The sequence below is a fragment of the Lethenteron reissneri genome, chromosome 38 (genome assembly GCF_015708825.2).
Source record: "Lethenteron reissneri isolate LAM-NWPU_2019-01 chromosome 38, ASM1570882v1, whole genome shotgun sequence".
Taxonomy (NCBI): Eukaryota; Metazoa; Chordata; class Hyperoartia; order Petromyzontiformes; family Petromyzontidae; genus Lethenteron; species Lethenteron reissneri.
Genome location: NC_083816.1, coordinates 10,538,678 through 10,563,828, shown reverse-complemented (window position 1 = coordinate 10,563,828; position 25,151 = coordinate 10,538,678). Strand labels below are relative to the sequence as shown.

The 25,151-nt window shown below is 50.7% G+C and overlaps 1 protein-coding gene across 1 annotated transcript in view; it reads left to right on the top strand.

The window, feature by feature from the left end:
* LOC133351634 (MAP kinase-activated protein kinase 2-like) overlaps positions 1–24,580 on the top strand; it is a 63,329-nt gene extending 38,749 nt beyond the window's left edge. Inside the window, exons 2-10 of the mRNA XM_061566983.1 lie at positions 1,003–1,142; positions 20,191–20,255; positions 20,738–20,817; positions 21,339–21,465; positions 21,645–21,720; positions 22,408–22,532; positions 22,673–22,758; positions 22,909–22,989; positions 23,440–24,580. Coding sequence (XP_061422967.1) covers positions 1,003–1,142; positions 20,191–20,255; positions 20,738–20,817; positions 21,339–21,465; positions 21,645–21,720; positions 22,408–22,532; positions 22,673–22,758; positions 22,909–22,989; positions 23,440–23,805 — 1,146 coding nt within the window. The 3' untranslated portion in view covers positions 23,806–24,580. The remainder of the gene's footprint in view (positions 1–1,002; positions 1,143–20,190; positions 20,256–20,737; positions 20,818–21,338; positions 21,466–21,644; positions 21,721–22,407; positions 22,533–22,672; positions 22,759–22,908; positions 22,990–23,439) is intronic.
* Positions 24,581–25,151: the final 571 nt, after the last annotated feature.

Below are 25,151 nucleotides of genomic sequence, written 5' to 3'. Positions count from 1 at the left end.
ATCCCTCGCAGCTGATCTCATCCCTCCACCTCCTGTGGTCGTCTTCCTCTTGGATGAATTATCTCTGCTTTGGCTGCCGTTCCAACGCCAGCCAGCCTCAACCTAATTTACGAGAAACATTTAGAACTTACAAACCGCCTCATCAAGCCACTGCGTGTGTCGCGAGCGTCGGAGTCAATGACAATCGATGGGTTTATTCTTACACGCATTACATCGCTTTAGCATGGAGGACGAAATTGGAACACCTAGAGAAAAATAACACACGTACAAAGGGATAACTTTCAGAGCTCCGCTACAGACAGATTTCAGGATCCTTTGGTCTGCTGCCATCTGACCACCACCACCAGCCCAGTGTGAAAACCCCCCAGTTGGTTGACTGCATTGCTGAGAAACTCGGCAAGTTGCCGATAAATCACAATGTGACATGAATACTCTGTTGGAAAACTTTCAATCTCTGGTCAACTTTAAAGACCTCGGTATCTGTGTAATGTGCTGATTTCAAGTCCCCATCTTGCATTGGAAAGTCGCCTCCTCCCAGCCTCGTACACGGGTGGATTTCCCCCTGTCTTAGAACGATCTTTGTTGACTCTTTGGGTCAGCATCCATTACGCACCAGCACTCATCCACTTTTGGGGTTATCTGCAATTCAGATTCCTGGAAAACAAATCATAAAACCCCAGCAACAAACATGTCCAATGTATTTGATTTACAAGAAAATAAACAAACCTATCTTATACAATTTGGAGTACGATTCCAGGAAAATGTAGTCACAAGCTGAAGGTCCCTGTGTTTCTCATGCCAGATTAGTTTTTTTTTTTGCTGGAGCGAGCCACGGCAACTTAGTTCTGGCCACCTTACACATTTCGAACTCGCTGAGAATCCAGGCCCTAAATTGTCTCTCTCCTTTGCCCTTCTTTTTTCTGCCACCTCCACCGGACTTCCCCCTCCCCCTCCCCTCTCCCACGTGGGTTCCGTGCCGTGTCCGCCGGCGCCGTGCCCCAGATGGTGGGCGACTCGTCGAAGGCGCGCCGCGAGGTGGAGCTGCACGCCCGCGCCTCGGGCTGCCCGCACATCGTGCGCCTCGTGGACGTCTACGAGAACACGAGTCAGGGCAAGGCGTGCCTGCTCATCGTCATGGAATGGTGAGTTCACCGGCCCATCACGCCCCCCCCCACCCTCCCAATCACTGTGCGTCGCACGCGCGGCCGCGCTGTGGCGGTCGGCACGCCGGACTTGCATGTTTGGATTTTCACGGGGGGGGGATGTTAACTCCCTCGCCTGGTATGCAGGAGGTTGTGACTGGCAGGGCGTGGGCAGCCCTTCGTGCCGCGGTCGTGAGTTCGATCACGACCCTGATGCCTGTTGTATATTTAGAGTTTTCGTGGTCTCTCTCTCTCTTTCTTTCCATGGTCGCGTGGATTTTTCTCCAGGTTCTCGAGTTTCCCCTCCACATTTACAATCGACACGCGTTTAGAGTATTTGGCTGCGATACATTTCCACGCGATACGCCACTTCGTTGAGCTATCATTTGTGGCCAGGTCGCTTCGAAAAAGAGCTACATAGTTCAGTGGGGCTTACCTGGTAAAATAAAAAAGCAGTTCATAGTTTAGATGATTGTGCAAATTTCGATTTAAAGCTTTCGTGACTGCAGGGATTCATCTTCTTGGTTCTTTCGGTAAAGTCACGTAGAAGGGAAATAATAAAATGAGGATGGCTGCTTGCGTTGTGGCTGAAACGTCGTGAGAATTGTATTTTATAATGTTTTATTTTAATTATTTTATTATTTCCCTTCTACGTGACTTTACCGAAAGAACCAAGAAGATGATTGTGCAAATCTCTTAAGTCGCCCTCGCCTCTGTCCACTCAGCAGAAATAAATTGTTCAGCCACGGGTCGTCGATGGACAGGCAGGTCGTGTGTGGTGGGGTCAAGTCTGGGGTCGTATCCCCCCTCTCCCAATACGTCTTGCCAAACAAAAAAATGGGCCTTCTAATGACTCTTGTTATTCCATTGGAACCTCATTTGCCAGTAAAAATATCATAATTGGTTTTTTACCCTTCTATCTGGCAACAAAACTGACACCTTTTTTTGACAAGGAGTCATGTTTACATAGACCACAATACCTGCAGTCATAATGCAAACAAAAGACATAACTCTGATAATGTGCACTGTCCTTGAAGTTGATTGGTCCACACCTGAGACAGCTGTCTCAGGGTGTGGACCAATCACTCTTGTTATTGTTATTAACATCATCAATGTATTTCCTCATCACAAACCCTTCACCAACCCGCACTGACCAGCATGGGCAAAGTTCGGTTATGCCGCCCCATGACTGGCACGCGTGGGCAGCCCTTCGTGCCGCGGTGGCTTCAACATGTGGCCGCAAACGATTATTGCCGGTAGCGGTTTCGCGCAGGGCGCTGTTAGCCTGCCAAAAACCGAGTTACGTTCCAAGCCGAGGCTTACGTCAGCGACGCGCAATGTCAGAAGCAGGGGTTTACCCTCCTTCACGAACCCGCATTGACCAGCGTGGTGAAGTACGGTTACAAAAAATAATAACACCAGCCCTGTGGTCGACAGCACGTTTGGAAGCCTTCGTCCATAGGTGGATTGAGAATGGCTGGAATTTATTTTTATTTTATTTCCACAAGTATTTATATATAGCTACGAAGGACACGTCCCAAAACAATATGCTGGATTGCATTCTCCTCCAGGCTAAATAAAGATTCAGATTCTGGAGAGGAAAATAGCCACAGTCAAACTCGTTTCGACGTCTGCATCGGTGTTCGTGGTCGTGCCGTGCAGCAGCCTGGCGCCTTTTCGTGCTGTGCCGCGCGTCGTTCGGCGCGATGTCCGACGTTCCGTGGAGCTCCTCGAGCAACTTCAAGTGGGTAGTCTCTCAACTCATTTCGACTCGCAATTTGGCGCACGTCCGCCTGGCATCACGTTCCCCGCCACCGGCTCTGAAGTCACCGCGCCGTCTTTCCCGAGCGTTACATCCAAGGCCGTGTCGTACTGGGAGTCCCCGAGAACGATGTGGCGCTGTTGGCGAAGGAATCTCTCTAAGTAATGAGCTGTGCGGTGCAGCCGACGGTGGTTGGAACGCGTTTGCCGTGTGAGCGCCGGATTCTGAATGACCGGGAGCTCAATCGGACGTCTGCGAAAAATATCTTCATAGCTCATCGGACTCCTGTAGCCTAAATAACAGATTCTGATTGCGAGATGCCACGGGGGTGCTCAGGAAGGCGATGAGCCTGTCAGCCGATTCTGCGTCGTAATGTGCCACTGAGATTCTCCCGATTTCGTTACATATCCTCGCCAGGTTAGCCGGTTTGCATGAACTAAGATGCAAACCATGTTCTCAAGCGATATAGGTTTGTGATAGTCGGGGCCTTGCAAAGATCCATTCAATAAAAGTCAAAGGTGCAGCCCTGCAATTGCTCATTTTGTCCCTCCCCCCCCCTCCCAAACCAACCTTGGTCACGGTTTTTTTTCGATCCACTCAGCAAGGTGACACTCATTTTTAACTAATACAAATTTGCTAAACCGGAAAGCAATTTTTTTAAACTATAAAGAAAACTTGAATAACCTATCCCCTTGAAAACATGATTAGATTTCGTAATTTAAGTGTTTTCTCACTAATTGGATTGGAGCGCATTGTAATGATATGAAAATCAATTTGACACGCCATTAGTAGTTCGCTTAAGTGTTCAAAATGGAGTATGTTGACACTTTTCAATCAGATAACAATTCACTTTGCTATACTATTTCCTGCCATTTTTACTAATTAAAAGCCACGGTTAATACTGGTAGGAACCACCTGGTTCCACCAGCCCACAGGGGATTATTGTGTCCGTCCGTCGTGCATTCAAAAATGGGAGAGGTGGGGCTGGGTGGAGAGGGGAGGGTTGGGCTGGGTGGGGGGTGGGAGGGGTGGGGCTGGGTGGGGAGGGGCTGATCACCCCTTGGTGCCCTTATAAAACTCAACGTTTAACCTACTCACGCCGGCTTGTGCCCACCCTCAAAGTCGCCCATATTTGCGGAATACACCACGCCGCCGTTGACCCTGGCCATTGACCGAGCAACCCAACGTTCCTACCAGCTCCCTCCGCAGGAATGTGTTTTGATTTGGGAAAACCAAGCCAAGGAATGGGACGTCTCTGAGAGTATAACAAGAGATGGAGCGACGGAATCGGCTCGTGTGCAGGTGCTATCTGGATTTCTACGTATCGCAGGATCGTGAGAGATGGCAGATGCTGGGAGAGGCATGTATCCAGCAGTGGAGAGACCATGTCTCACGGGGTTAATTTGAGAGGTAGGGATAACAGAAGCAGTGGAGGGCCTTTCACACAGGCTCATGGCCACTGCTGAGTTAAAGATCATCACGATGTGTTTATGTTGAACTTCTTTCGTATTGTACTTTTCCAATCGGGCTAATCAGTGGCACGGGGGGAAGGACAACACAACTAAGCACAAAACGCAGGTCTAAAGAAATTAGTTTTTAATCGAGATGAGTTAAAGGTGCATAGCTCCAGTGGCTTCCTAATGTCAGACGGAAGAACGTTCCAGACGGGCACAGAAGCACGCGACGTATGAATGCGAATTGTGTTACAGTCGTCAACTATGAATCAACTGTGAGTTACTGACTTTTAGGAAAAACATCAGGCTGTGGACAAAATCGCTACGTGCCCGAGCTCATGTTGTTTTTCTGCTAGCAGCGTTTACAAAAAAAGAAATCAATCATCTCTTACAAACAAACACGCATCATTTCTGCATAAATCTGGCGGGAAATGTGATTCGACTCCAGTAAGCTTTTTCTTTTTGCCGACCCCGGCAAAAGAGGCAATTCACCATCAGCGGATGAGTTTTGAGTCGTCGCGGGCAGAGAAAACTCGGAATTGGGAATTGTCATCGTTGGTCACGAGCTAGCGTGGTTACGGGAGCTGCCCCGTAGCGAGGGCTGACCACCACGTGATGCTGCACGGTGATTGTTGGCATTTTCCAGCAACGGGGAAAGAAAAAAAGTTAAAACGTCGTTGGAACTTGGTGTGAAAATATCCTCCATAATGCATAGGTTGTCGTTTTTGAATATCAAGGAGATTAATTGTAATATTTTTTTATCTCTATTTTATATGTTCTGTTTCACAGTGACGTAGACCCACTGCTGACGCAGGGCGACGTTTCACTTTAAGCTGTCGTTTAGTTTGCGAAGGAATTAATTCCACTTTAAGGTTAATGGAAAAACGTTCCGTTTGCGTTATGAAAATCTAGACATTTTCGTTTCCAAGTTGACGTTGCTCCTTTCATTTGATGGTTATATTTAATATTTCATAATCTTGCTCTTTATAAGTTTTTAATTTTCATGAAATGGTTCGTCAACAATTGTTAACTCACGTTCACGAACCTCATCTGTAATACTATGCAAAAACTATTTTTTGCTATTTTCCACATATAGAAGATGTAGCACGGGTTTTTGTTAGCTAATAATATAATTTCTGGTGTATGAAGACGAGTTCTTCACAATAAAGGTTTTTGCGTTCGATCGCGTAAGTATGTGTCGTAACCCCTCCACCACCCTACACAGCCGGTACGGTTTGTCACGTAACAACAACGAGCCAATCAGTTTACGACTTCAGCCCACCGGTGTGTTGGAGAAGTAAATACACAACATTTACAATTTGAGTAGTTCGACGTTTCGCTGGTAACTACATCAACCGGCGTCATGTGGCGAATTGTGACGTGGTTCTATCCGCGTGCGTTTTTGCCGGCGAGGCAGAGGTCGCAACCGGTTACCCGATACCCGTACCCGTACCCGATACCCGGCTACCCGTACCCGGCCAGGTACGGGTATGGGTAACCGTTTGCGACCCTGGTGCGGCCGGGTACGGGTACGGGTAGGCCGTGAGTCACCGGTGAGTCATCGTTTGTCACTCATTTCGGGTAGGGTACGGGTACGGGTAGGGAACGGGTACCCGTACCCGGCCGGGTACGGGTAAGGAATCAAAACCCGTTTGCGACCTCTGCGCGAGGCTTCTGTCATTGAAACGAGCAGCAGCGCGTTTCTTGGCCGTGTTGCAGCACAACATCGCCAGCGGGGAGACAAAGGCGGCCCCGGGCGTGGTGGTGCTGTCCAACCCGCCCCGTCTTGTACCGTGCCGGCCTTCATAGGCGCTGCTTGCCTGCCGAGGCTACCCGGGGGACCTTTGTGTTTGTTTTCTAGGCGGTGACTCGACGCCTTATGTCAGGGCGCGTAACGCGACGGCGATATCCGATCTGGATGAGAAACGTCGCTCGGTGTTTTGTTCGCTAAAAGGTGCTGTTGGAATCACTTGAAGTTGTCGCCGGCTTAAAAGAACGCGGTTTTTGTTGCTGGTTTACAAGGTTACAAACCCCCCCCCCCCAAAAAAAATCACCCGTAAATATATCGTCGTCATCGTCGTCATCACGAGCCGTTGTCTACCCAGGCATCTCGCGATCCGAAGTTGAACAACAACAAAACCCATCATCATCATCATCAACCCAACACCTCCACACGAGCTGTGCCATCGCTTCGCTCCTCGGCGTGTTCGACAAACGCGACGAGGTTACAACGACAACAACGACAACAACAAACACTTTTCGTAGAAGGGAAATAATAAAATAATAATTATTTTATTATGGTTAATTTATTATTATTTTATTATTTCCCTATTAAAATAATAAAAGAAAACATAATAAAATAATTATATTATTTAGCTTTATTATGTTTGCATTTTATTCTTTTATTATTTCCCTTCTACGTGACTTTACCGAAAGAACCAAGAAGAACAACAAACACGTCCACCGCCCGTGGAGTTGTTTTTAGACGACAGTGTAACAGAGTCGCGTACGGCAGCGACCGAGGGGGTCTGGCCGCTCGTTGACTTTTCTGTGCACATCGAGGAGACAATTTCACTCCCGGCAATCGCTTCGTTGATGGTGGTGGGGAGAAGGTTTTTAGTTTTCCTTCTTCTTTTTCGTTGCACAGGAAATAAACTGGACGGGGTTCATTTCGTGAATTCGTTGATCGTGCAGAGGAACGACGAAACCGACAACGGCGACAAAAAATAAAACTCCTATAAACGTCAAATATTCACAAGGGATGTAGCAGCAGAACGGTAGTCCCTGAGCCAGCCGATCCTCTGCTGTGTTGGAACAGCGACAACAACGAGGTTAACAGCTGGTTTACGTTTAACAAGAACTGGGTTTGTGTTTTCATAACCCTTAGAAGATTAGCTTTTATTGCGGATAGAGAATTTGCATAGGAGGTTGAACGGGGCCGCGGGCGGGTCTGTAATCGCAGTGCGGTGGCTTGAGAAGTGGTCCCTTTGCACGAGCTACTTTGCATGACAGTCTACATTATAGACTGTTAGTACACTCACTCAGCTTAATAACCAAGCTACAGTCTACATTATAGACTGCCAGTGCACTCACCCAGTTTAATAACCAGGCTACAGTCTACATTCTAGACTGACAGTACACTCACCCAGCTTAATAACCAGGCTACAGTCTACATTATAGACTGACAGTACACTCACCCAGCTTAATAACCAGACTACAGTCTACATTATAGACTGACAGTACACTCACCCAGCTTAATAACCAGGCTACAGTCTACATTCTAGACTGACAGTACACTCACTCAGCTTAATAACCAGACTACAGTCTACATTATAGACTGACAGTACACTCACCCAGCTTAATAACCAGGCTACAGTCTACATTATAGACTGCCAGTGCACTCACCCAGCTTAATAACCAATGCTACCGTCTACATTATAGACTGCCAGTGCACTCACTCAGTTTAATAACCAGGCTACAGTCTACATTATAGACTGACAGTACACTCACCAGGCTTAATAACCAGGCTACAGTCTACATTAGTGTGGATTTTTATTTTTTATTTTTTCTCATTTTTTAATTCACTTTATTTTTATGATTATTTTTCTATGTAACTTTACCGAAAGAACCAATGAATATGACACGGAGCCTTAACTATACTCTCAATGGATACAAACTCGTTGCCATCCCGTGAATATTCATGATCTGGCGTTCGTACGGACAGGGGACTATACCAATGGCCGTGTTGCTGATTCTCTTGATCGATTTCGAAGTTTTAGGCTGCTCGGGAACAGGCCGTGCCTTGCTCACATCAGATACCGGCGGTGGTGTGCGTGACTATTGGTGACCATAATAATTGAATGTTGTATAACTTCACATTATGAATAATACAATGTATTACAATCGTAAGATAGGGCGCGCTAAGCGTGTAAGTGTGTTTTTATAGTAAACAGGGCATATGCCGTCTCTGTCGCAGTATCTAAACACGTTGTGTTGTTTGTGTACATAAAGTGTATCGTTGACATGGATATACTACCGCAGCATTCCCAGTATATCGAATTGGTCGAACATGCCGAGCAATGCAAGACCCTCATGAACGCAGTCTTGAGACTCGTTTGGCCTTTTCTAGTCAAATACGTGAAGATCATCATTATTGTTACATAAGCAATTTTCACAAACATCAAGCACATAACATATCCAGTACACAAATGTTCACAAAAACATTCACGTACCACATAAAGTGCTGTACGGCTTTTTAAACGTTTTTCAAAATATGTCATTATTTTTACACAATATTTAACCATTTTATTTTTTGTTATAATCAGTCGTTACGTCGTTACTTTAAGTCGCTGTTTAAACATTGGGGGGTGCACTGCGGCTCGATTAGCAAGGTTCTGGCTCCACTGGCTCCACTCACGCACACAAACAAACGCGGCTCATTGCGGGAGAGATGCCGATCCGTGCCGATTCCACTGACGATAGAGAAACGATTGTGACGACGATGCTGCTGCTGCTGATAATGGTGATGACGACGACGATGACGATGGCGATAATGGTGACGACGACGATGACGATGGTGATAATGGTGACGATGGCCGTGACACGTGCTCGTGATGACCTGCGTCGATTCGTGATGCACGGCTCCGTTCAAGTTCATTGCTTTTATTAGGTATAGCCCTGCTGGCCTTCGTCTGTAAAAACAAGGATCTTTGTAGCTCATCGGATTCCCTCCGGTATAAATAAAGATTCTGGTTCTGCTCGCTAACAGCACTTGTCCCAATAGTTTGTTGAGGCTATAAGGGGGATCTTTGTCTTTGTGAGAAGGAGCAGTGGCAAATACCCCTCCCGCTAGCGTCAGGGGCCCCTCGCTTGCGGTTTGGAAATCGGAACTCTGGCAGGAGTTTTGAGTGTGACGTCCTGTTTGTTATATATTTTTAATTTTTTTTGTTGTTGAAGCAGGAATATGCAAGATATGCGCTTACAAACGAAGTCGTGAAACGCCTCCCTCTCTCACGCTCTGCAGTGGCTATCGTTGACGGGGATGTAGCGTTGTTCCAAGCACCAATAGGCAACGAAGGCGGAAAGAAATAATAGTCGACGAATGAGATTGAGATCGAGCGTCAAGTTTTAAATACTGCTGAATAACAGGCAGCGATGCTTGCGGTGGATTAAAAAAAATGCGATCGTGCACACGACGGATTGAAAACGTTTCGTGAATACCGTTTTTATTATAATTATAGTTTGGTGAAGTGTTAAACGAAATCAGTTTGAGTATAAGCGTGACAGATAGTTGTTTGCCGTTTTAAAAACGTGTGTTCTTTACCGAATAAAACGATTTCTAACCCATGATTTTCACTGCTCCGATTGCAATATTTTGCTCGGTTAAACTGCGAGTACCTTTACTGAATCCATTCGACCAAACACTACATGCGGTACGAATAGGTTATGTAATATATCGTTGACATTAAATACATATTAGTGATAGACTCTCTTTTATTTTTAATTATCGTATGCTGTGATATAGAATTAATAGATATACATGTATAACTTTGAAGTTTAAATACGTAACATTTTTTAAATATATTTTTAAACAGGTAGAAATAAAATTGTACAAATTTTTTGTCTCGTTCAAGGGAGACTTTTTCTAATTCTAAAATAAATTCCAGCCCTTCTGAATCCGAGGCTGGATGGAGACCCCCACCGCCTCCCCCCACGCACCCATGCGGCTCATGGGGAGGCGGGGCGGGGGGTTTGACCATACTTCACCACGCTGGTTCAGTGCGGATGGGCGAATGGGAGGTGGGGAGGGTTGGTCCGGTTCCGATATGACTCGGCACTGATGCTTGCTGCGATCGGGAATCGAATTCAAGTTTTCCACGTTCTTAGTGCAGCGAGCCAACCACTGTGCCACCGCTCCACCCTCCACCTCCCCCCCGAGTAGGGAGACTTTGGTAAAAAATCGTGGAGCAGATATAGAGCGGAGATAATCGGGGGGGGGGGGGATCTGCTGCGACTGCTTGCGGTAAAAACACTTTTTTACGCAATGAAATAACCAACGTTTCCACCGCGTGTTAGACTTCAGATTGAGCATCACACATCTCGATCTCGTCGTTACTAAAACTTTGCGCCAAATATGTATCCGTGATTGTTAATCCATTTTCCCCTAAAACAACAAAAAAAACGCATCAGAAATTTCCACAAGATCTTGCAGCGTGCGCGCGCGCACGCGCACAAAGACAAAGATCCCCCGTATAGCCTGAACAGACTGTTAGGGCAAGTGCGGTTAGCGAGTAGCACCTATGAAAGCCGGCACGGCGCACGAGGGGGTGGGCTGCCAACACCACGCCCGGCCACCTTTGTCTCCCCAGTGGCGATGTTTACACACCGCACCAGGTACTCATTTGAGGCTGAGTTGACCTAGGGAAGGAGGCCGTGAGCGGGAATTTAACTCGGGCAGCTGGGTTCGCAGCGCAGCGCTAACCGCTATAATACCGCTCCACACACACACAGACGCACACACACATTCACACGCACGCGCACACACACACACGCATACACAAGCGCACAGACGCACATACGCACATAAACAGTTTAAATAAAATTGAAATAGCGGAATAATCACGTACGTGAAACAAGTGAGTTTCATAATAATCCTCTCACAATTTGTGGGGGAAGTCAACAGCAGTTGTCCTTTGTACAGACGCGCCCCCGCCGTATGAACGTGGAATTTCCACCACTCGCTCTACAGGGCTGTAAGCAGGCGACGAGTACAGATGCATCGATGCTCACTTGAGCGGAAAGTCACTCTGACCTTTCTCGACTTGCGCGTGTGTACGTCGAACTTCTTTCGCATCGCACGTGGCCGAACCGTGCGAGCGAATCGGAGGCGTGAAATGAAAGCGACTGCTGTGGCATGATCCGGCGGGGAGGGGGGAGGGAGGTGGGAACAGCGGCTGTGTAGTTGCCATCACTGCACTCGGATCGCCGGTCACTTGAGTTCAACACCCGGTCGTGTGCCACGCCACCTGCTGTGGAACTCCTTCTCGGTCGACTCAGCTGAACGTGAAAATTATTTCCGCACCAAATGTTTCGTTCGTTATGTGACGGGGGAAATTCTGCTCTTCGCGTAATGTTTGCGACTCTGGAATTCAAGGACATCCCCCACCCCTCCCAGTGACGCAACGCTAGGACACGAGTTGACTTGTAGTGAGGACTGAAGAGCAATTCTAGATTTGAAGTTTGCGTGACTGCAAGGATCCATACTCTTTGTTTTTTTCCGGTAAAGTCACGTAGGTGAAAACAAAATAAAATAAAAATAGAACAACTAAATTAAATAGTGATTTTCACCTACGTGACTTTACCGAAAAAAACAAAGAGTATGAAGAGCAATTGTTAGCTCCGTCTCGCGACCTGGCACCCTACCAGATTGTCTGTGGTTCCTCAGCAGCGATTGTGATGGTGCTATTTTCGCGCACGACGCACACATATAGGATATGAATCATTAGATTCGTCAAGCAAAACCAGAAAAAAACACACATCGGGAATACGAGTATCCGCACGGAAAGATGATCTACATCATAGGATCCCCTTTCATGGAGCAGCAAAAAAAACAAAGAGATTGCATTTATATTTAGAATCAAATTCAACTCAATACGGGTAAAGTCGTCATCCCTTCACCAACACAAAAAAGATGCTGGCTGGGTGGGGCGGTGGGGAACCAATTCTTAACATTGAAACCACAACATTTACAATTTTTGAGTAGTACGACGTTTCGATGGTAATTGCATCCAGCATCATCGGGCAATCACGCTTCAACACACCGGTGGGCTAAAGCAGTGAACTTTTGTCTTTTGTCAACGTGACACTTTGTTTGCTGATTGGCCGTGTCGGGTGGTGGAGGGTTACGACATATTTATAAATAACGCGATCTAACCCAACAACGTTTATTATGAATGACTTCCACCTTTGACTATTTCATTTCGCTTTCTTGTCCCTGCTCACGAAGCCCTACCCCCCAACCCTCCCACTTTCCCCTGGGACCAGCAAATGCGTCAAACTTTGGCCAAGCCGGCCACGCTGCTGACTGTTGGCAGAACCCTTCCACCCCCTCCACCCCCACGGCGAGCCGGGGGGTGGTGGGGGTTCACGCTGAAGCTGTCTCACTCGCTGCGGTTGGGGGCCGCGTGTGGTTTTTGAGGTCCACGCTTCTCGGGATTTGGGAGCTGCTGCACTGCCCGGGCCGCGGGCTCACCATGGAGCGTTATTTTCCAGGCAGAGACTTTTGCCTTTCCTTCTCTCCGGCGGGCGCCTTCGCTTACTGGAAACACGATGGGGGGGGTGGAGGAGTGGAGAAGGGCGTTGGTTGTCTTCTTGCCCACTCAGCGTTCCCCTCTGAGAGCAGCGGTCACGGGTGGCAGTTTGGGGCAATTGAGCTGCGCAGAGCCAACAGGGGGGCGGTGGGGGGCCTTGCCTCAAGAGGGTTCGGCCGTTTGTGGCGCGTGCGTGCAGGGGGGTGGGGGAGGGTGGTGGAGGGGGTGGTGGGGGGGGGTGTTGGGGGGGTGGGGGTGGTGGGGGGGGTGGTGGGGGGGTGGGGGGGTGGTGGGGGGGGGGGTGCTCACACAGCGGTCGGCAATGCCGAGCTGGCAACATCGCTGACGAATATCTCGACCCTGAGTTGACTCCGGCCTCAAATGGTTACCTGGTGCCATGGGGTGTAAACGTCACCACGGGGAAGACAAAGGCGGCTGGACGTGGTACTAGCCCCCCCCCCCCCACCCATCCCGTCTCGTGTGCCGTGCCGGTCTTCATTGGTGCTCATTCACAGCACTTGCCCCAACTGATTAAAGCGATACGAGGGGTATCTTTGTCTTTGTAGTGGTCAGAGCTTCACGCTGCATTTCAAGTAAATTTCCTGCTTGTGCAGCATACCGTGAACAAGTGGTGTCCTAGCCAATCCTCGTCCACCCCTAGGTTGACTCAGCCAAAAAAATAGCACTGTACCATACGCATGAGCAAAGGAGAGACTGCACATGGGTGCTGTGTTTAGGAACGTTCGCTTGGAGTTTGTAGCTGCTATAAATTTACACGCGATAAGCCACTTCGTTGACCAATAATTTGTGGCCAGTTCGAGTCTGAAAAATAGCTATTATAGCTCAGTGGACCTTACCTGGTAAAATAAAAAAAATAGTTTAGTTTTGTTATGCTATGCTAACCTTAATAGGTGCCCGCGAACATGTGTGTGTGTTTTATATCCTCGTAGTTTGCTATCGGAACGCGCCCGACCTCGCCAGATCGTTGAAGCCGGGGGGGGGGGGGGGGGGGGCGGGGTTGAGTCTGGATGATGGCTCGGATGTGGCAACCATCGAATACATCCCACCACCACCACCACCACCCACCCCACCATCACCACCACCCACCCCACCACCACCACCACCCCCACCACCATCCACCCCACCACCACCACCCACCACCACTACCCATCCCACCACCACCACCCATCCCACCACCACCACCCACTCCACCATCACCACCACCCACACCACCACCACCACCCACCCCACCATCACCATCACCCACCCCACCACCACCACCCCACCACCACCCCCACCACCATCCACCCCACCACCACCACCCACCCCACCACCACTACCCATCCCACCACCACTACCCATCCCACCACCACCACCCACTCCACCATCACCACCACCCACACCACCACCACCACCATCCACCCCACCACCACCACCACCCACCACCCACACCACCACCACCACCACCCACCCCACCACCACGCAACCCACCACCACCACCCACACCACCACCACCACCCACAACGTCGTGTGGGAAGCCCTCACCCAGCAGCGGATTGACGAGATGGCCGAGCTGTTACGTGCCCACTTCAGAAGCAAAAATAAAAACGACTGTTAAAATATGAAACGGAATGGGGTTAAGATGCACACGGCTGTGGGGGGGGGGGGGGTCACACGGTTTATCTCATCAACTCGTGCTGTTTCCCCCCCAGAGCGAGCCGCGAGTTGCGTGCAACAACGCCGCTCTCTCGGTCTTCCTTCGTTTCCAGCGACAACGACAACGACGTGGAACGTCGTCTCACTTTCCGTCGACGGAGCGAGTTGCAGACGCACGAAAACGAGCAGCCGCTTACCGAGCGGGAAACTCGAAGGAAATATTCCGAGGCGGCGTTCACTGCACCGCCGCTGATTAACGCAGCGTTTGTTCGTGCAACGTGTAAGGGGTTTGCGGTGTGCTCAAAGCAGAGACACTTTGCATAATTTTAACGCGTAGGCTTTTGCAACCAATATTATTCATAATCAACGTTTTTTTGGGTTTAGATCGCGTTATTTATAAATGTGTCGTAACCCTCCACCACCCGACACGGCCAATCAGTAAAAAAGTGTCACGTTGACAAAAGACAAATAGTTCACTGCTTTAGCCCACTGGTGTGTTGAAGCGTGAAACCACAACATTTACAAAAAAATGTTTGTTGTGGTTTCACGCTTCAACACTCCATTTACAATTTTTCAACACACCATTTACAATTTTTTTTGTGGTTTCACGCTTCAACACACCGGTGGGCTAAAGCAGTGAACTATTTCGTCTTTTGTCAAAGTGACACTTTTTTACTGATTGGCCGTGTCGGGTAGTGGAGGGTTACGACACATTTATAAATAACGCGATCTAAACCCAAAAACGTTGATGATGTACTTTGCATCATGTTAGTTTGCCGTCTTTTGTCAAATCCACTGCCGGATGAAGTCCTGCCGACGTCGTCGTGGAGGTTGTTTGATCATACTTCACCACGGCTGACATCGCCACTGATGTTAGCCGTGCAGAGAATCGAACTGGGGTCGCTGTGGTGCACGGCGGATCAAAGCGCGGACGACTGCGTCCCCGCATGGAGCTCGAACACGGCTGAGCTTCATGAGCGGCAGAGTCCCCCTGTGTGCGCGTGTGTGGGTTGTGGGTGAGGTCGACTCAGCCTCAAATGAGTAGCTGGTGCGGTGTGTAAAAACATCGCCACCGGGGAGACAAAGGCGGCCGGGCGTGGTGCTGGCCACCCCACCACCCTCTCCCCTCGTGTGCCGTTCTGGCCTTCATAGGTGCTGCTTGCTAACAGCACTTGCCCCAACAGTTTATTACAGTCTATACGGGGGATCTTTGTCTTTGTGTGGGTGTTCTCCAAGTATTCCAGTGTTCTCTTGTGTTTAAAAACATGTACATACGTAAAACACATTCCTGCGGAGGGAGCTGGTAGGAACGTTGGGTTGCTCGGTCAATGCCCAGGGTCAACGCAAATATGCCCGACTGTGAGGGCGGGCACAAGCCAGCGTGAGTAGGTAAAACGTTGAGTTTTATAAGGGCACCACGGGGTGACCAGCCCCTCCCCACCCTCCCCTCTCCACCCAGCCCCACCCCTCCCATTTTTGGATGCACGACGGACGGCCGGACACAATAATCCCCTGTGGGCTGGTGTAACTAGGAGGTTCCTACCAGTATAACATATCATTGCCCTACATACTTAGCAGGAGCATCCTGACAACATATTTAAATTATAATAGTTATTGTAGTGGTTATTGTTATCGTGCTGTTTAATATATATCACTGCATCTGAAGCTCCAACAGTTTGTTTTTCACGGACCACAGGAACTAAGAAGACTGCCGGCACCACTGGCGGAGCCAGTGGGGGGGGGGGGGGGGGGTGGCACGTGACCCCTCAATGATCCGATCGAAATCCCTAATTTAGATCGGATCATTGGGGTTTATTAGTAATAAATCGGCATTTTGCGACCCCCACTGCCACTGTGTAGCATATTATTATGTGCCAAGGACTCTATGAGATGATAGGACAATAGTCTGAGTCCACAAATGGCAATAAGTAACGGCAAAGCAGTTATAAGTGACTCAGAATTGTGCGCAGTTGCGTATACAGTAGACGACTTCCCTGAAGGCATCAACACCTTCAGCGAGCGCGATGCCGATCACACAACGCGGTTCGAATTCGACCCTCGATCGATGGCTGCGCCATCGCCGCACACGCGTCGAATAAAAAGCAAGGGACAAGTCCTTACTTACTAACAACTCCTTACTTACTCACAAATCCTCTGTCATCTGCTTGGTTCTTTCGGTAAAGTCACGTAGAATGGAAATAATAAAATAATAAAACGACAAATAATAAAATAATTCTCACGACGTTTCGGCTGCTTGCGTTGTGGCCGAAACGTCGTGAGAATTATTTTATTATGTTTTATTTTTATTATTTTATTACTTCCCTTCTACGTGACTTTCCTGAAAGAACCAAGAAGATGAATCCCTGCAGTCACGAAAGCTTTCAATCGAAATTTAAATCTTCTGTCATTTTTCATTGCTGGAGGGGTTGCCCCCCCCCCCCCCACCTGAAAATCCTGGCTCTGCCATTGGCCGGCACCCACCACCGGTGCCCACCGCGTGGCTGTGCCGCCAGTGCCGCGGAGGGGCCGTGAACGATCGCTGCTGCCGCCGCCGCAACACTTTTGCTGCGTGTGTGGAAGGGGTGGGGGAGCAGGGCCGGATCAAGGCGTGGGGGCTTTAGGGGCTGCAGCCTCCGCCAGCTGGAGGCCCTCCAGAGATGAAGTGAAGAGTGATTTCATTTGCGAACGCTGAATTTCATTTGTTATTAGCCTTGTAAAAAAAAAAAAACATTTCTTCTTGGTTCTTTCGGTAAAGTCACGTAGAATGGAAATAATAAAATAATAAAAATAACACATAATAAAATAATTCTCACGACGTTTCGGCCACAACGCAAGCAGCCGTCCTCAGGTGGAGAACAGGTCTGTCCATTCTACGTGCCTTTACCGAAAGAACCAAGAAGATGAATCCCCGCAGTCACGAAAGCTTTAAATCAAAAAAAAAATTCTTCAACTTTCTTTTCCTTTGGAAAATATTACTTGGGGGGGGAGGCTCACGGTACCTGTAGCCCAGGGGGCTACAACATCTTAATCCGGCCCTGGAGGGGAGGGGGGTGGTTGCTGTTGGGGCGGGGGGGGGGGGGCACGGGAATAGTTCTGCTGTGTAGGATCATCGCCGCGGTGATTCTGGACCGCGCCGCGCGTCGTTTGAGGCAGACGTCTCGCTCTGCGTGCCGGGAGCTTATTCGGAGGTGGAACGTTTTGTTGATCATCCGTCTGGGATGATCCGCCTAAAGTGTTGCGCCAACGTGTCGCTTCAGCAACGATTTTCGTTCAAAATCGGTCGACGCATTAGGGAGAGGGGGGGGGGAAGTCTGCGACGGCTGACGCTTCAGGCAATGGGCCTCCAGCATGCATCGCTCGCTCGCTCGCTCGCTCTCGGGACGCAGGGCTCCGTGTTAGGTGTGTTGTTTTTATTTCGCTGGCGCACCGCGGGTTATCCGCTGCCTTATTTGTTCGAAGCCGTCGAGCGAGAGAAAAAAAAACAATTTAGTCATCTTCCGTCACTGCAGCGAGTGATAAGCGGCCTCTGACCGAAGCAGTGAGCTCAGCAACAGGAGCCGCTCCGGCAGTTTTGGTCTCGCAGGGAATTTAATCTCCGCCGCAGTGTTTCTTAATGTTTGAGAGAAAAAAAATCTCTGATTTTCGTTGATAACCATCGCTGTTGTTCTTGCAGTATTAATAGGCTTGTAGAAAAATTGTGTTTATGTAATAGGCACGGCGCAAAAAGCCATTCCCGTCTAGGCGTTTGGGGCAACGGGCAGGAATGGTTTCTGTTTAACGCCGTCGGTGTGTTTGATGGCATCTGGACCACGAAGCGAACCACTGCGGCCTGCACTCCTCCTTCAACGGGGGAGTTGCGAAACGACACGAATTCTCGCTCTCTCTCTCTCGCTCGCTCACTCCCCAAGCCCTCTCGTCGCAGACGGCGTCAGACCTCCCTCGCAACAAGTCGCTGCATGCGTCGAATGTTGCCGCTGCTGTGGTCATTGTGCGTGCGCGTCGTTTCTTTTGAACGCGACGCATTTCCACGCCAGGTTGTGTTCTGTTGCGGGGGGGGGGGGGTTAAGGGTCACGCAATTTTCACCTCGGCAGGCAATGTTGGTCACGCAAATCTAAATTTATATCAGGAAGGGGGGAGTGTTGATTTCACGGTGTGAGATGTAACAATTAGTCATCGTTGTGCAACGCGCATTACGAATTAGGTGAGGTTAGTCGAAAATGTACCCTCGCCTTTTAATTTTAAATAAGTGGCTTTATTTTGTGGAGTAGCCTACTACATTGACACGTGATTCACAGTGAGTTTATTTTTGCGTTAGATCGTCATGTAAGTAAAACGTACATTTTTAGCTAAAACCGTCAAACATCCAACAGAGCATCCCGTGGGAAAATATTGGCGATTAAATTTGGCCTTTTCAGCAAAAACGATTTATGACTCACGATATTAGTCGTGAAAGCCTAAAATATAACTTTTAAACGTGTACACCTACGTATCTTTCTTTTTTTTCTGTTAGAATATTTGTACGCGTGTGCACGTTCATGCACACGCAGAGGCGGAACGGCGACACTGAGGCCGCACCGAGGAAAAGAGGAACAGAATCGCCCCCCCCTCCTCCGACCCCAAAATGCATTCAGAGCGACAATATCGAAGATGTTTTTGCTTCTTCATTCTGAACAGTGGGGTTGGAGAAATAAATTCATAATCCGAAATGTCTCTCCCTCTCTCTCTCTCCTGGATTTTTCTGTTTGCGCATAGTCACTTCAAGATGTTTCTTGTTCATGTTTTAGTTTTTTTGTTTGTTGCGGTTGCACCCGATTCAAGAGCCGAATGGCTCACAGGGCTATACCAAATAAATGAAACTGAAACGCAATGAAAACTGAAAACGTGAGCCGCCTCCTTTCTCTCAGGCGTCGGCGAGCGTGGCCTTCCCTCCACTCAGCTCTGTCCGTGATGTTTACTCAATCAGGAAATGAAATAATAGCTTTTTTATTTTTAAATGAGGTCGTCAAGTGGAGTTTAAGATGAATACGTGCAAAATTAACATCACAGACAAGAAAACAGCTCAACGATTAAATTTCGATTTAAAGCTTTCGTGACTGCAGGGATTCATATTCTTGGTTCTTTCGGTAAAGTCACGTAGAAGGGAAATACAAAAATAAAAAAATAAAAATACGCTGCCAAGCTTAGCAGTGTTCATTAGGACGTTGTCTTTCCGACAGCTCTGTTTCTTCACCTGAGGACGGCTGCTTGTGTTGTGGCCGAAACGTCGTGAGAACTTTATTTAATGTAACTATTATTATTTTATTATTTCCCTTCTACCTGACTTTACCGAAAGAACCAGCTCAACGATTGGCCGATGGTCGAGGCTAACGACAGAGCAGCAGTCAAAGGAGGGGGAACGCGTCCGCAGGGGGGTGGCTCACTGCTGAGATGGAGCGGTGACATCAGCTCCTCGTGTGCAGGATCTAGATGTGTGTATGTTGAACTTCTCTCGCACCGTACGTAGGCAGCCGAGCTAATCCGAGGTGCGGTGGAAGGACAGCAAACTAAACTGATGATGATAATGATGGTAACGATGATGATGGTGATGGTGGCGATGATGATGGTCATGGCGATCATGATAATGGTGGCGATAATGATGGTGACTGGCATGATGATGATGATGATGATGGCGATGATGATGGTAGCGATGATGATGGCGATGATGATGATGATGGTAGCTATGATGATGATGATGGTGGCGATGATTATGGTCGTGACGATCGTGATGATAATGGTGGCGAGCATGATAATGATGATGATGGCGATGACGATGGTAGCGATGATGATTGTGGTGATGATAATGATGGCGGTGACGATGTGTCTGCAGCATGGAGGGAGGAGAGTTGTTCAGCCGGATACAAGATCGTGGCGACCAGGCGTTCACGGAACGAGGTGAGCCGCGCCGCGCTACGCCGTGGCACAGCGGTGCGTGCAATATGCCACGAACCCAGCGACCCGAGTTCAAATCCCAGCCGCGGCTGAAATCAGTGGCGAGCGATGTCCAAGCCGGTCCTGTGCGCCCTCGTCACCAATCCGCCCTGACCATTGCGGCGAAGTATGCTCCAACGACCGCCATCAAGTCCGACACGCAGTGGGAAGGCCTTCATCCAGCAGTAGATGACAGAGGGCTGTACAAAGATGCATTGCACGTTGAACTTCTTTCGCGCCGTGCATAGCCAACTGCGCCCATCGGAGTTGTGGGATTTCTTTACCGCACCAACCGACGAGCACGGTCGACATCGTACGGCGCGAAAGAAGTTCCACATACACGCGTACATGTTGGCAATAACAATGGGATCTCGGTAGGAGGAGTAATAATGATTATAGTCGTTCTGAGACATCAACAGCTCGCGCCGCGCCGTCTCTCGCCGCAGAGGCCTCGGAGACGATGAGGGACATTGGGCAGGCCATCCTCTCGCTGCACTCCATGAACATCGCTCACCGCGACGTCAAGGTGAGGGCACCCCTGGCGGTGAGGGTGGGGTGGGGGGAGATGAGTGGGGGGCCCCGGATCGCCTATAGCGGGCGGGGGGGTCGACAAACTTCCAAAGAAGAAGCAGAAGAAGAGGAAGAACCGTTGTTGCGTGTTTGTCTTTGTGCGCAAACACGGCAGTTCGATGACTAACACATTGTGACTGAAGTAGAACAGAATAGGTGATCGAATAAACTGCATCGATTTCGTCCCCCCCCCCCCCCATCCGCTCAGTTATTCTTTAACAATGGAGTTTGACTGTTGTACATTTTGTCGTCACCAAGACATTCCATAGTGACCCATTCCCCTGCCATATTTAATCAATTATCTTCACGTTAAATTACGTTTCAGATTTAAGTTTATTTAAAATATTTTTTTTTAAACGGCCGCCCGCAAAGGGTTCAGCTAAAGCAGCGGAACGGGGAAGCTGAAGATCCGTTGTTGTTGTCGTCATTGTTGTTGTCGTCATTGTTGTTGTCGTGGTGGTGGTGGCGAGCGAGCAGCCCGAGAACTTGCTGTACACAACGCGCCAGTCGGACGCCGTCCTGAAGCTCACCGACTTCGGCTTCGCCAAGGAGACGACACCCTTCGACTCGCTCAGCACGCCCTGCTACACCCCCTACTACGTGGGTACGTGGGAGGGGGGGGGGGGGGCGCCTCGGAGGAAACCCATGTTGTCCTTCCCCCGCACCTCCGATCATCACGATTAGCTACGTACGGTGCGAAAGAAGTTCAACATACGCACGTACGCGTGTTCGCCCGCACGCGCGTCACCGTCTCGCCGTGTGTCCCCCTCTCTCTGGACGCAGCGCCCGAGGTGCTGGGGCCTGAGAAGTACGACAAGTCGTGTGACATGTGGTCCCTCGGGGTCATCATGTACATCCTGTGAGTCCACGTGCTCTCTCTCTCTTTCCTACTTGATCCCCAATCACCCACGCCTCTCTCGCGAGCGAGACTTCATCCTGGGCCTCTGGAATTCTCACCGTGCGGTTAAATAAAATGCACACACTAAAGGGAAGCCATCCGTGCACAATATTTCGTGTACAAGCACTTTATACGTTTTGTAAATTTTTATTTGATTGATTTAATTGGTAACGGTTATGATTGTTTGATAGCGGTGATGGTGCCAGTGCGTTTTCACGCGTTTGTATATCTTCCTGGGACATGGAAAGCCTCGGGTGTTAATAGTAGTGTAATTACGATCATGACGATGATGATACTAATAACATAACTGCAGGCAATGCATATGTTTTTAAAGTGATTTGTTTACCTTTCCTATACTTTCCAATCTTATTGTGGTTTTGTATTGTTTGTGGTTGTAACGTTCTGACCCGCCCCTACTGGACATACGTGAGGAAGAGCTTTATAGCTCATCGGATTCCTCTTCAGTATAAATACACATTCTGCATTCGCACATAGGCATCACCTTATTTCCGTATCTTATTTTCTTCTTCCACGGTATGTCCCAGGTATTTTTTTGGACCTCCGAGGTGGCAACCGCCCCAAGTTACGACGGTAAATCCAAACCGCCCCATGACCTCTGACACCGCCCCCCCCCCCCCCTCTGCACAGGCTCTGCGGATTTCCTCCCTTCTACTCGAACCACGGGCTCGCCATCTCTCCCGGCATGAAGAAGCGAATCCGAATGGGCCAGTACGAGTTCCCCAACCCCGAGTGGGCCGACGTCTCCGAGGAGGGTGAGTGGTGGGCAACCGCCGGGGCCACGGGGGGGAAGTCAAACCCGGTGACCTCCGGGCTGCGAGGTTCGGCGTGCTCACCGTGGCGGCAAAGCCCTCCGAGCCGCGTCACGACGTTGTTCCGCTTTGTCACCCGACAGCCAAACAGCTGATCCGCCAGCTGCTGAAGACCGATCCCACGCAGCGAATGACCATCGCCGAGTTCATGAACCACCCCTGGATCAACGTGAGCGCTCGCACCGCACCGCGCCGCACCGCGCCGACATCGCGTTCGTTATCCCCGCACTCGTCAGAGTAACCGAGTCGATGATGATGACGATCACCCTGGCACCCCGTGGGGCCACTCACGCGAGCGGTGTGTGCGCGTGCCCCGCAGCGCTGGATGGAGGTGCCGCCCACCCCGCTGCACACGAGCCGCGTGCTGCAGGAGGAGCGGGAGATGTGGGACGAGGTGAAGGTGAGCTGCGCCGTGGCGCACGCACGCAGCGCACGCCCGCAGGCCGCGGGTGCCTTTCGTGACAAGTAGAGCCGGGCCATCCTCGCGGGGGGTCATGAACTGAGGAATGAGCGGGTGGGGGTGAGGGGGGGGGGTGCGTGCCAGCCGTCCCCGTGAATCACGGTCCCGGGTGGCGCTCATGGAGATCGCAAGCAGTCAAAAAGTGCGACGTATAAAATACCCTTCCTCGAATGTTCCCCTAACCCCCTCGTGTTCGGCTAACCCAGGCAAGCCGTGCATACGTACATGCCTGTGTGTGCGTGTCTGTGCGCGTGTGTGTGTGCGTGCGTACATGCGTGTGTGTGCGTGTGTGTGCGTGTCTGTGCGTGCGTGCGTGTGCGTGTCTGTGCGCGCGTGTCTGTGCGTGCGTGCCTGTGCGTGCATGCCTGTCTGTGCGCGCGTGCCCTCCAGGACGAGATGACGAGCGCGCTGGCGACGATGCGTGTCGACTACGAGCAGGTGCGCATCAAGCAGCTCGACGAGTCCAGCAACCCGCTGCTCAACAAGCGGCGGCGGCGGCGGCGCCGGCACCGCCGCGGGGCGGGCGGCAGTCCCCACGTCGACGACGACGACGACGACGAGGAGGAGGAGGAGGAAGAGGAGGAGGCGGGGGGCGGCCGCGGGGAGGAGGAGGTCATCGCCGAGGAGGAGGCGACGCCGCAGGACATGTCCGTGAGCCTCTCCGAGGAGATGCTGGACGCCAGCGAGGGCCCCAACAACAACGCGGACGCTGTCCCCGCGGCGTCCAGTGGCGGGGCCGCGTCTCTCCAGCCCTAACGACGGCCATCCCCCCCCCCTCCTCTCTCTATCTCCCTCCCTCCCTCTCTCTCTCTCTTGCTCTCTCTTATTCACTCGCTCGCCCTCTCCCTACCCGGCCCCTGCCGTTCCCTGTCGTCTCGCTGAGCTCTGGCGGTCGGTGTTTGGCGTCGCCGAGCTGCGTCGCCATCACCGGCATCGCGCCGGCACCGGTCGGGGGTTAGACGCCGCCGAACGAGCACCCGAGGGGCCCCGCAGCCCGGAGATGGGACCTCTTCGCTCGAGACTCTCCGGGTCGTTGGGTAGCCAACGGTCACACAGCGACAGGCGTACTGGATGCGGCGTGCCGGGCGGGGGAAATATTCTCTGGGATGGGTCGCTGGCCCGGACAGACCCCAGATCCCGCCCCCCCACCCCCGCCTTACTGGCGTGAATCTCTGCCCATGCCCCTTCGTCCACAAGCAGCGTAGCAGACCACCCGACTCCATCCTCGGCGCAGAATCCACGGCAGGCGACCGCCTGACGACGAATCGACGCGGCGCGAGCCGTCGCAGCCCGGGACTGCGACGAGACCACCAGCCTCCTCACCGACGAATCGATCTCTGAGATCGCCCCGACTGTGGACGCGATGGTGGAACAACACGGGGGAACTCCTGACGAGGCACGTGTGGCGGAACGTCTAACAACGAGGACAAGCACGGCACGACTCGACAACGGCGGAGAGGCCGCATGGCACGACCACGAGAAGCGACGTGGCGGTTCTGAGATAGCGGGGGGGGGGGGGGGGGTGAGGGGGGGGTCATAAGCATCACTCACCGAAAGAATCCCAACGAAGCTGCTCGTAAAGTCATCATCGTCATTACGCAGCCATGGTCACTCCACTGTTGGATGACGGCACCTCGTATGATCCCGGGATGTAGCAATCCAGCCTGGCGCACGAGCCGAAGCCATCGTTCCGCGTCTCGTCGGGGGACATCCCCTCCTGAAGTGAGGAGAGTAAAACATTCGCGTGTCCACCCACCGGCGGCGCGGGCTCCTCGCTGCCAAGGGTTTTTGACCACCGGGATGGCCGCGTCCGTTTTAAAGCGAACTGCCGCGTGTGCGTCCTCTACTACGAAGCCGTGGCTGGAAACATCGCTGGATGTTCTGCCAAATGTGGCTCCAGCGAGGATAATCCCGATACCTTTAATTGGCGTCATAACAACATCGACGATGACGACGACGGTCTACAGAGCTTTTATCCACCCACCGCTCGCAATGAAGCTCTCTCATGCGGACCGATTGTGGGGGTTGTCTGGACACATTTTGACATCGCGCGCCGGTGAGTGTGTGGGCTATCGGTGGGGTCGCTGGGCGTGTCGCGTGGG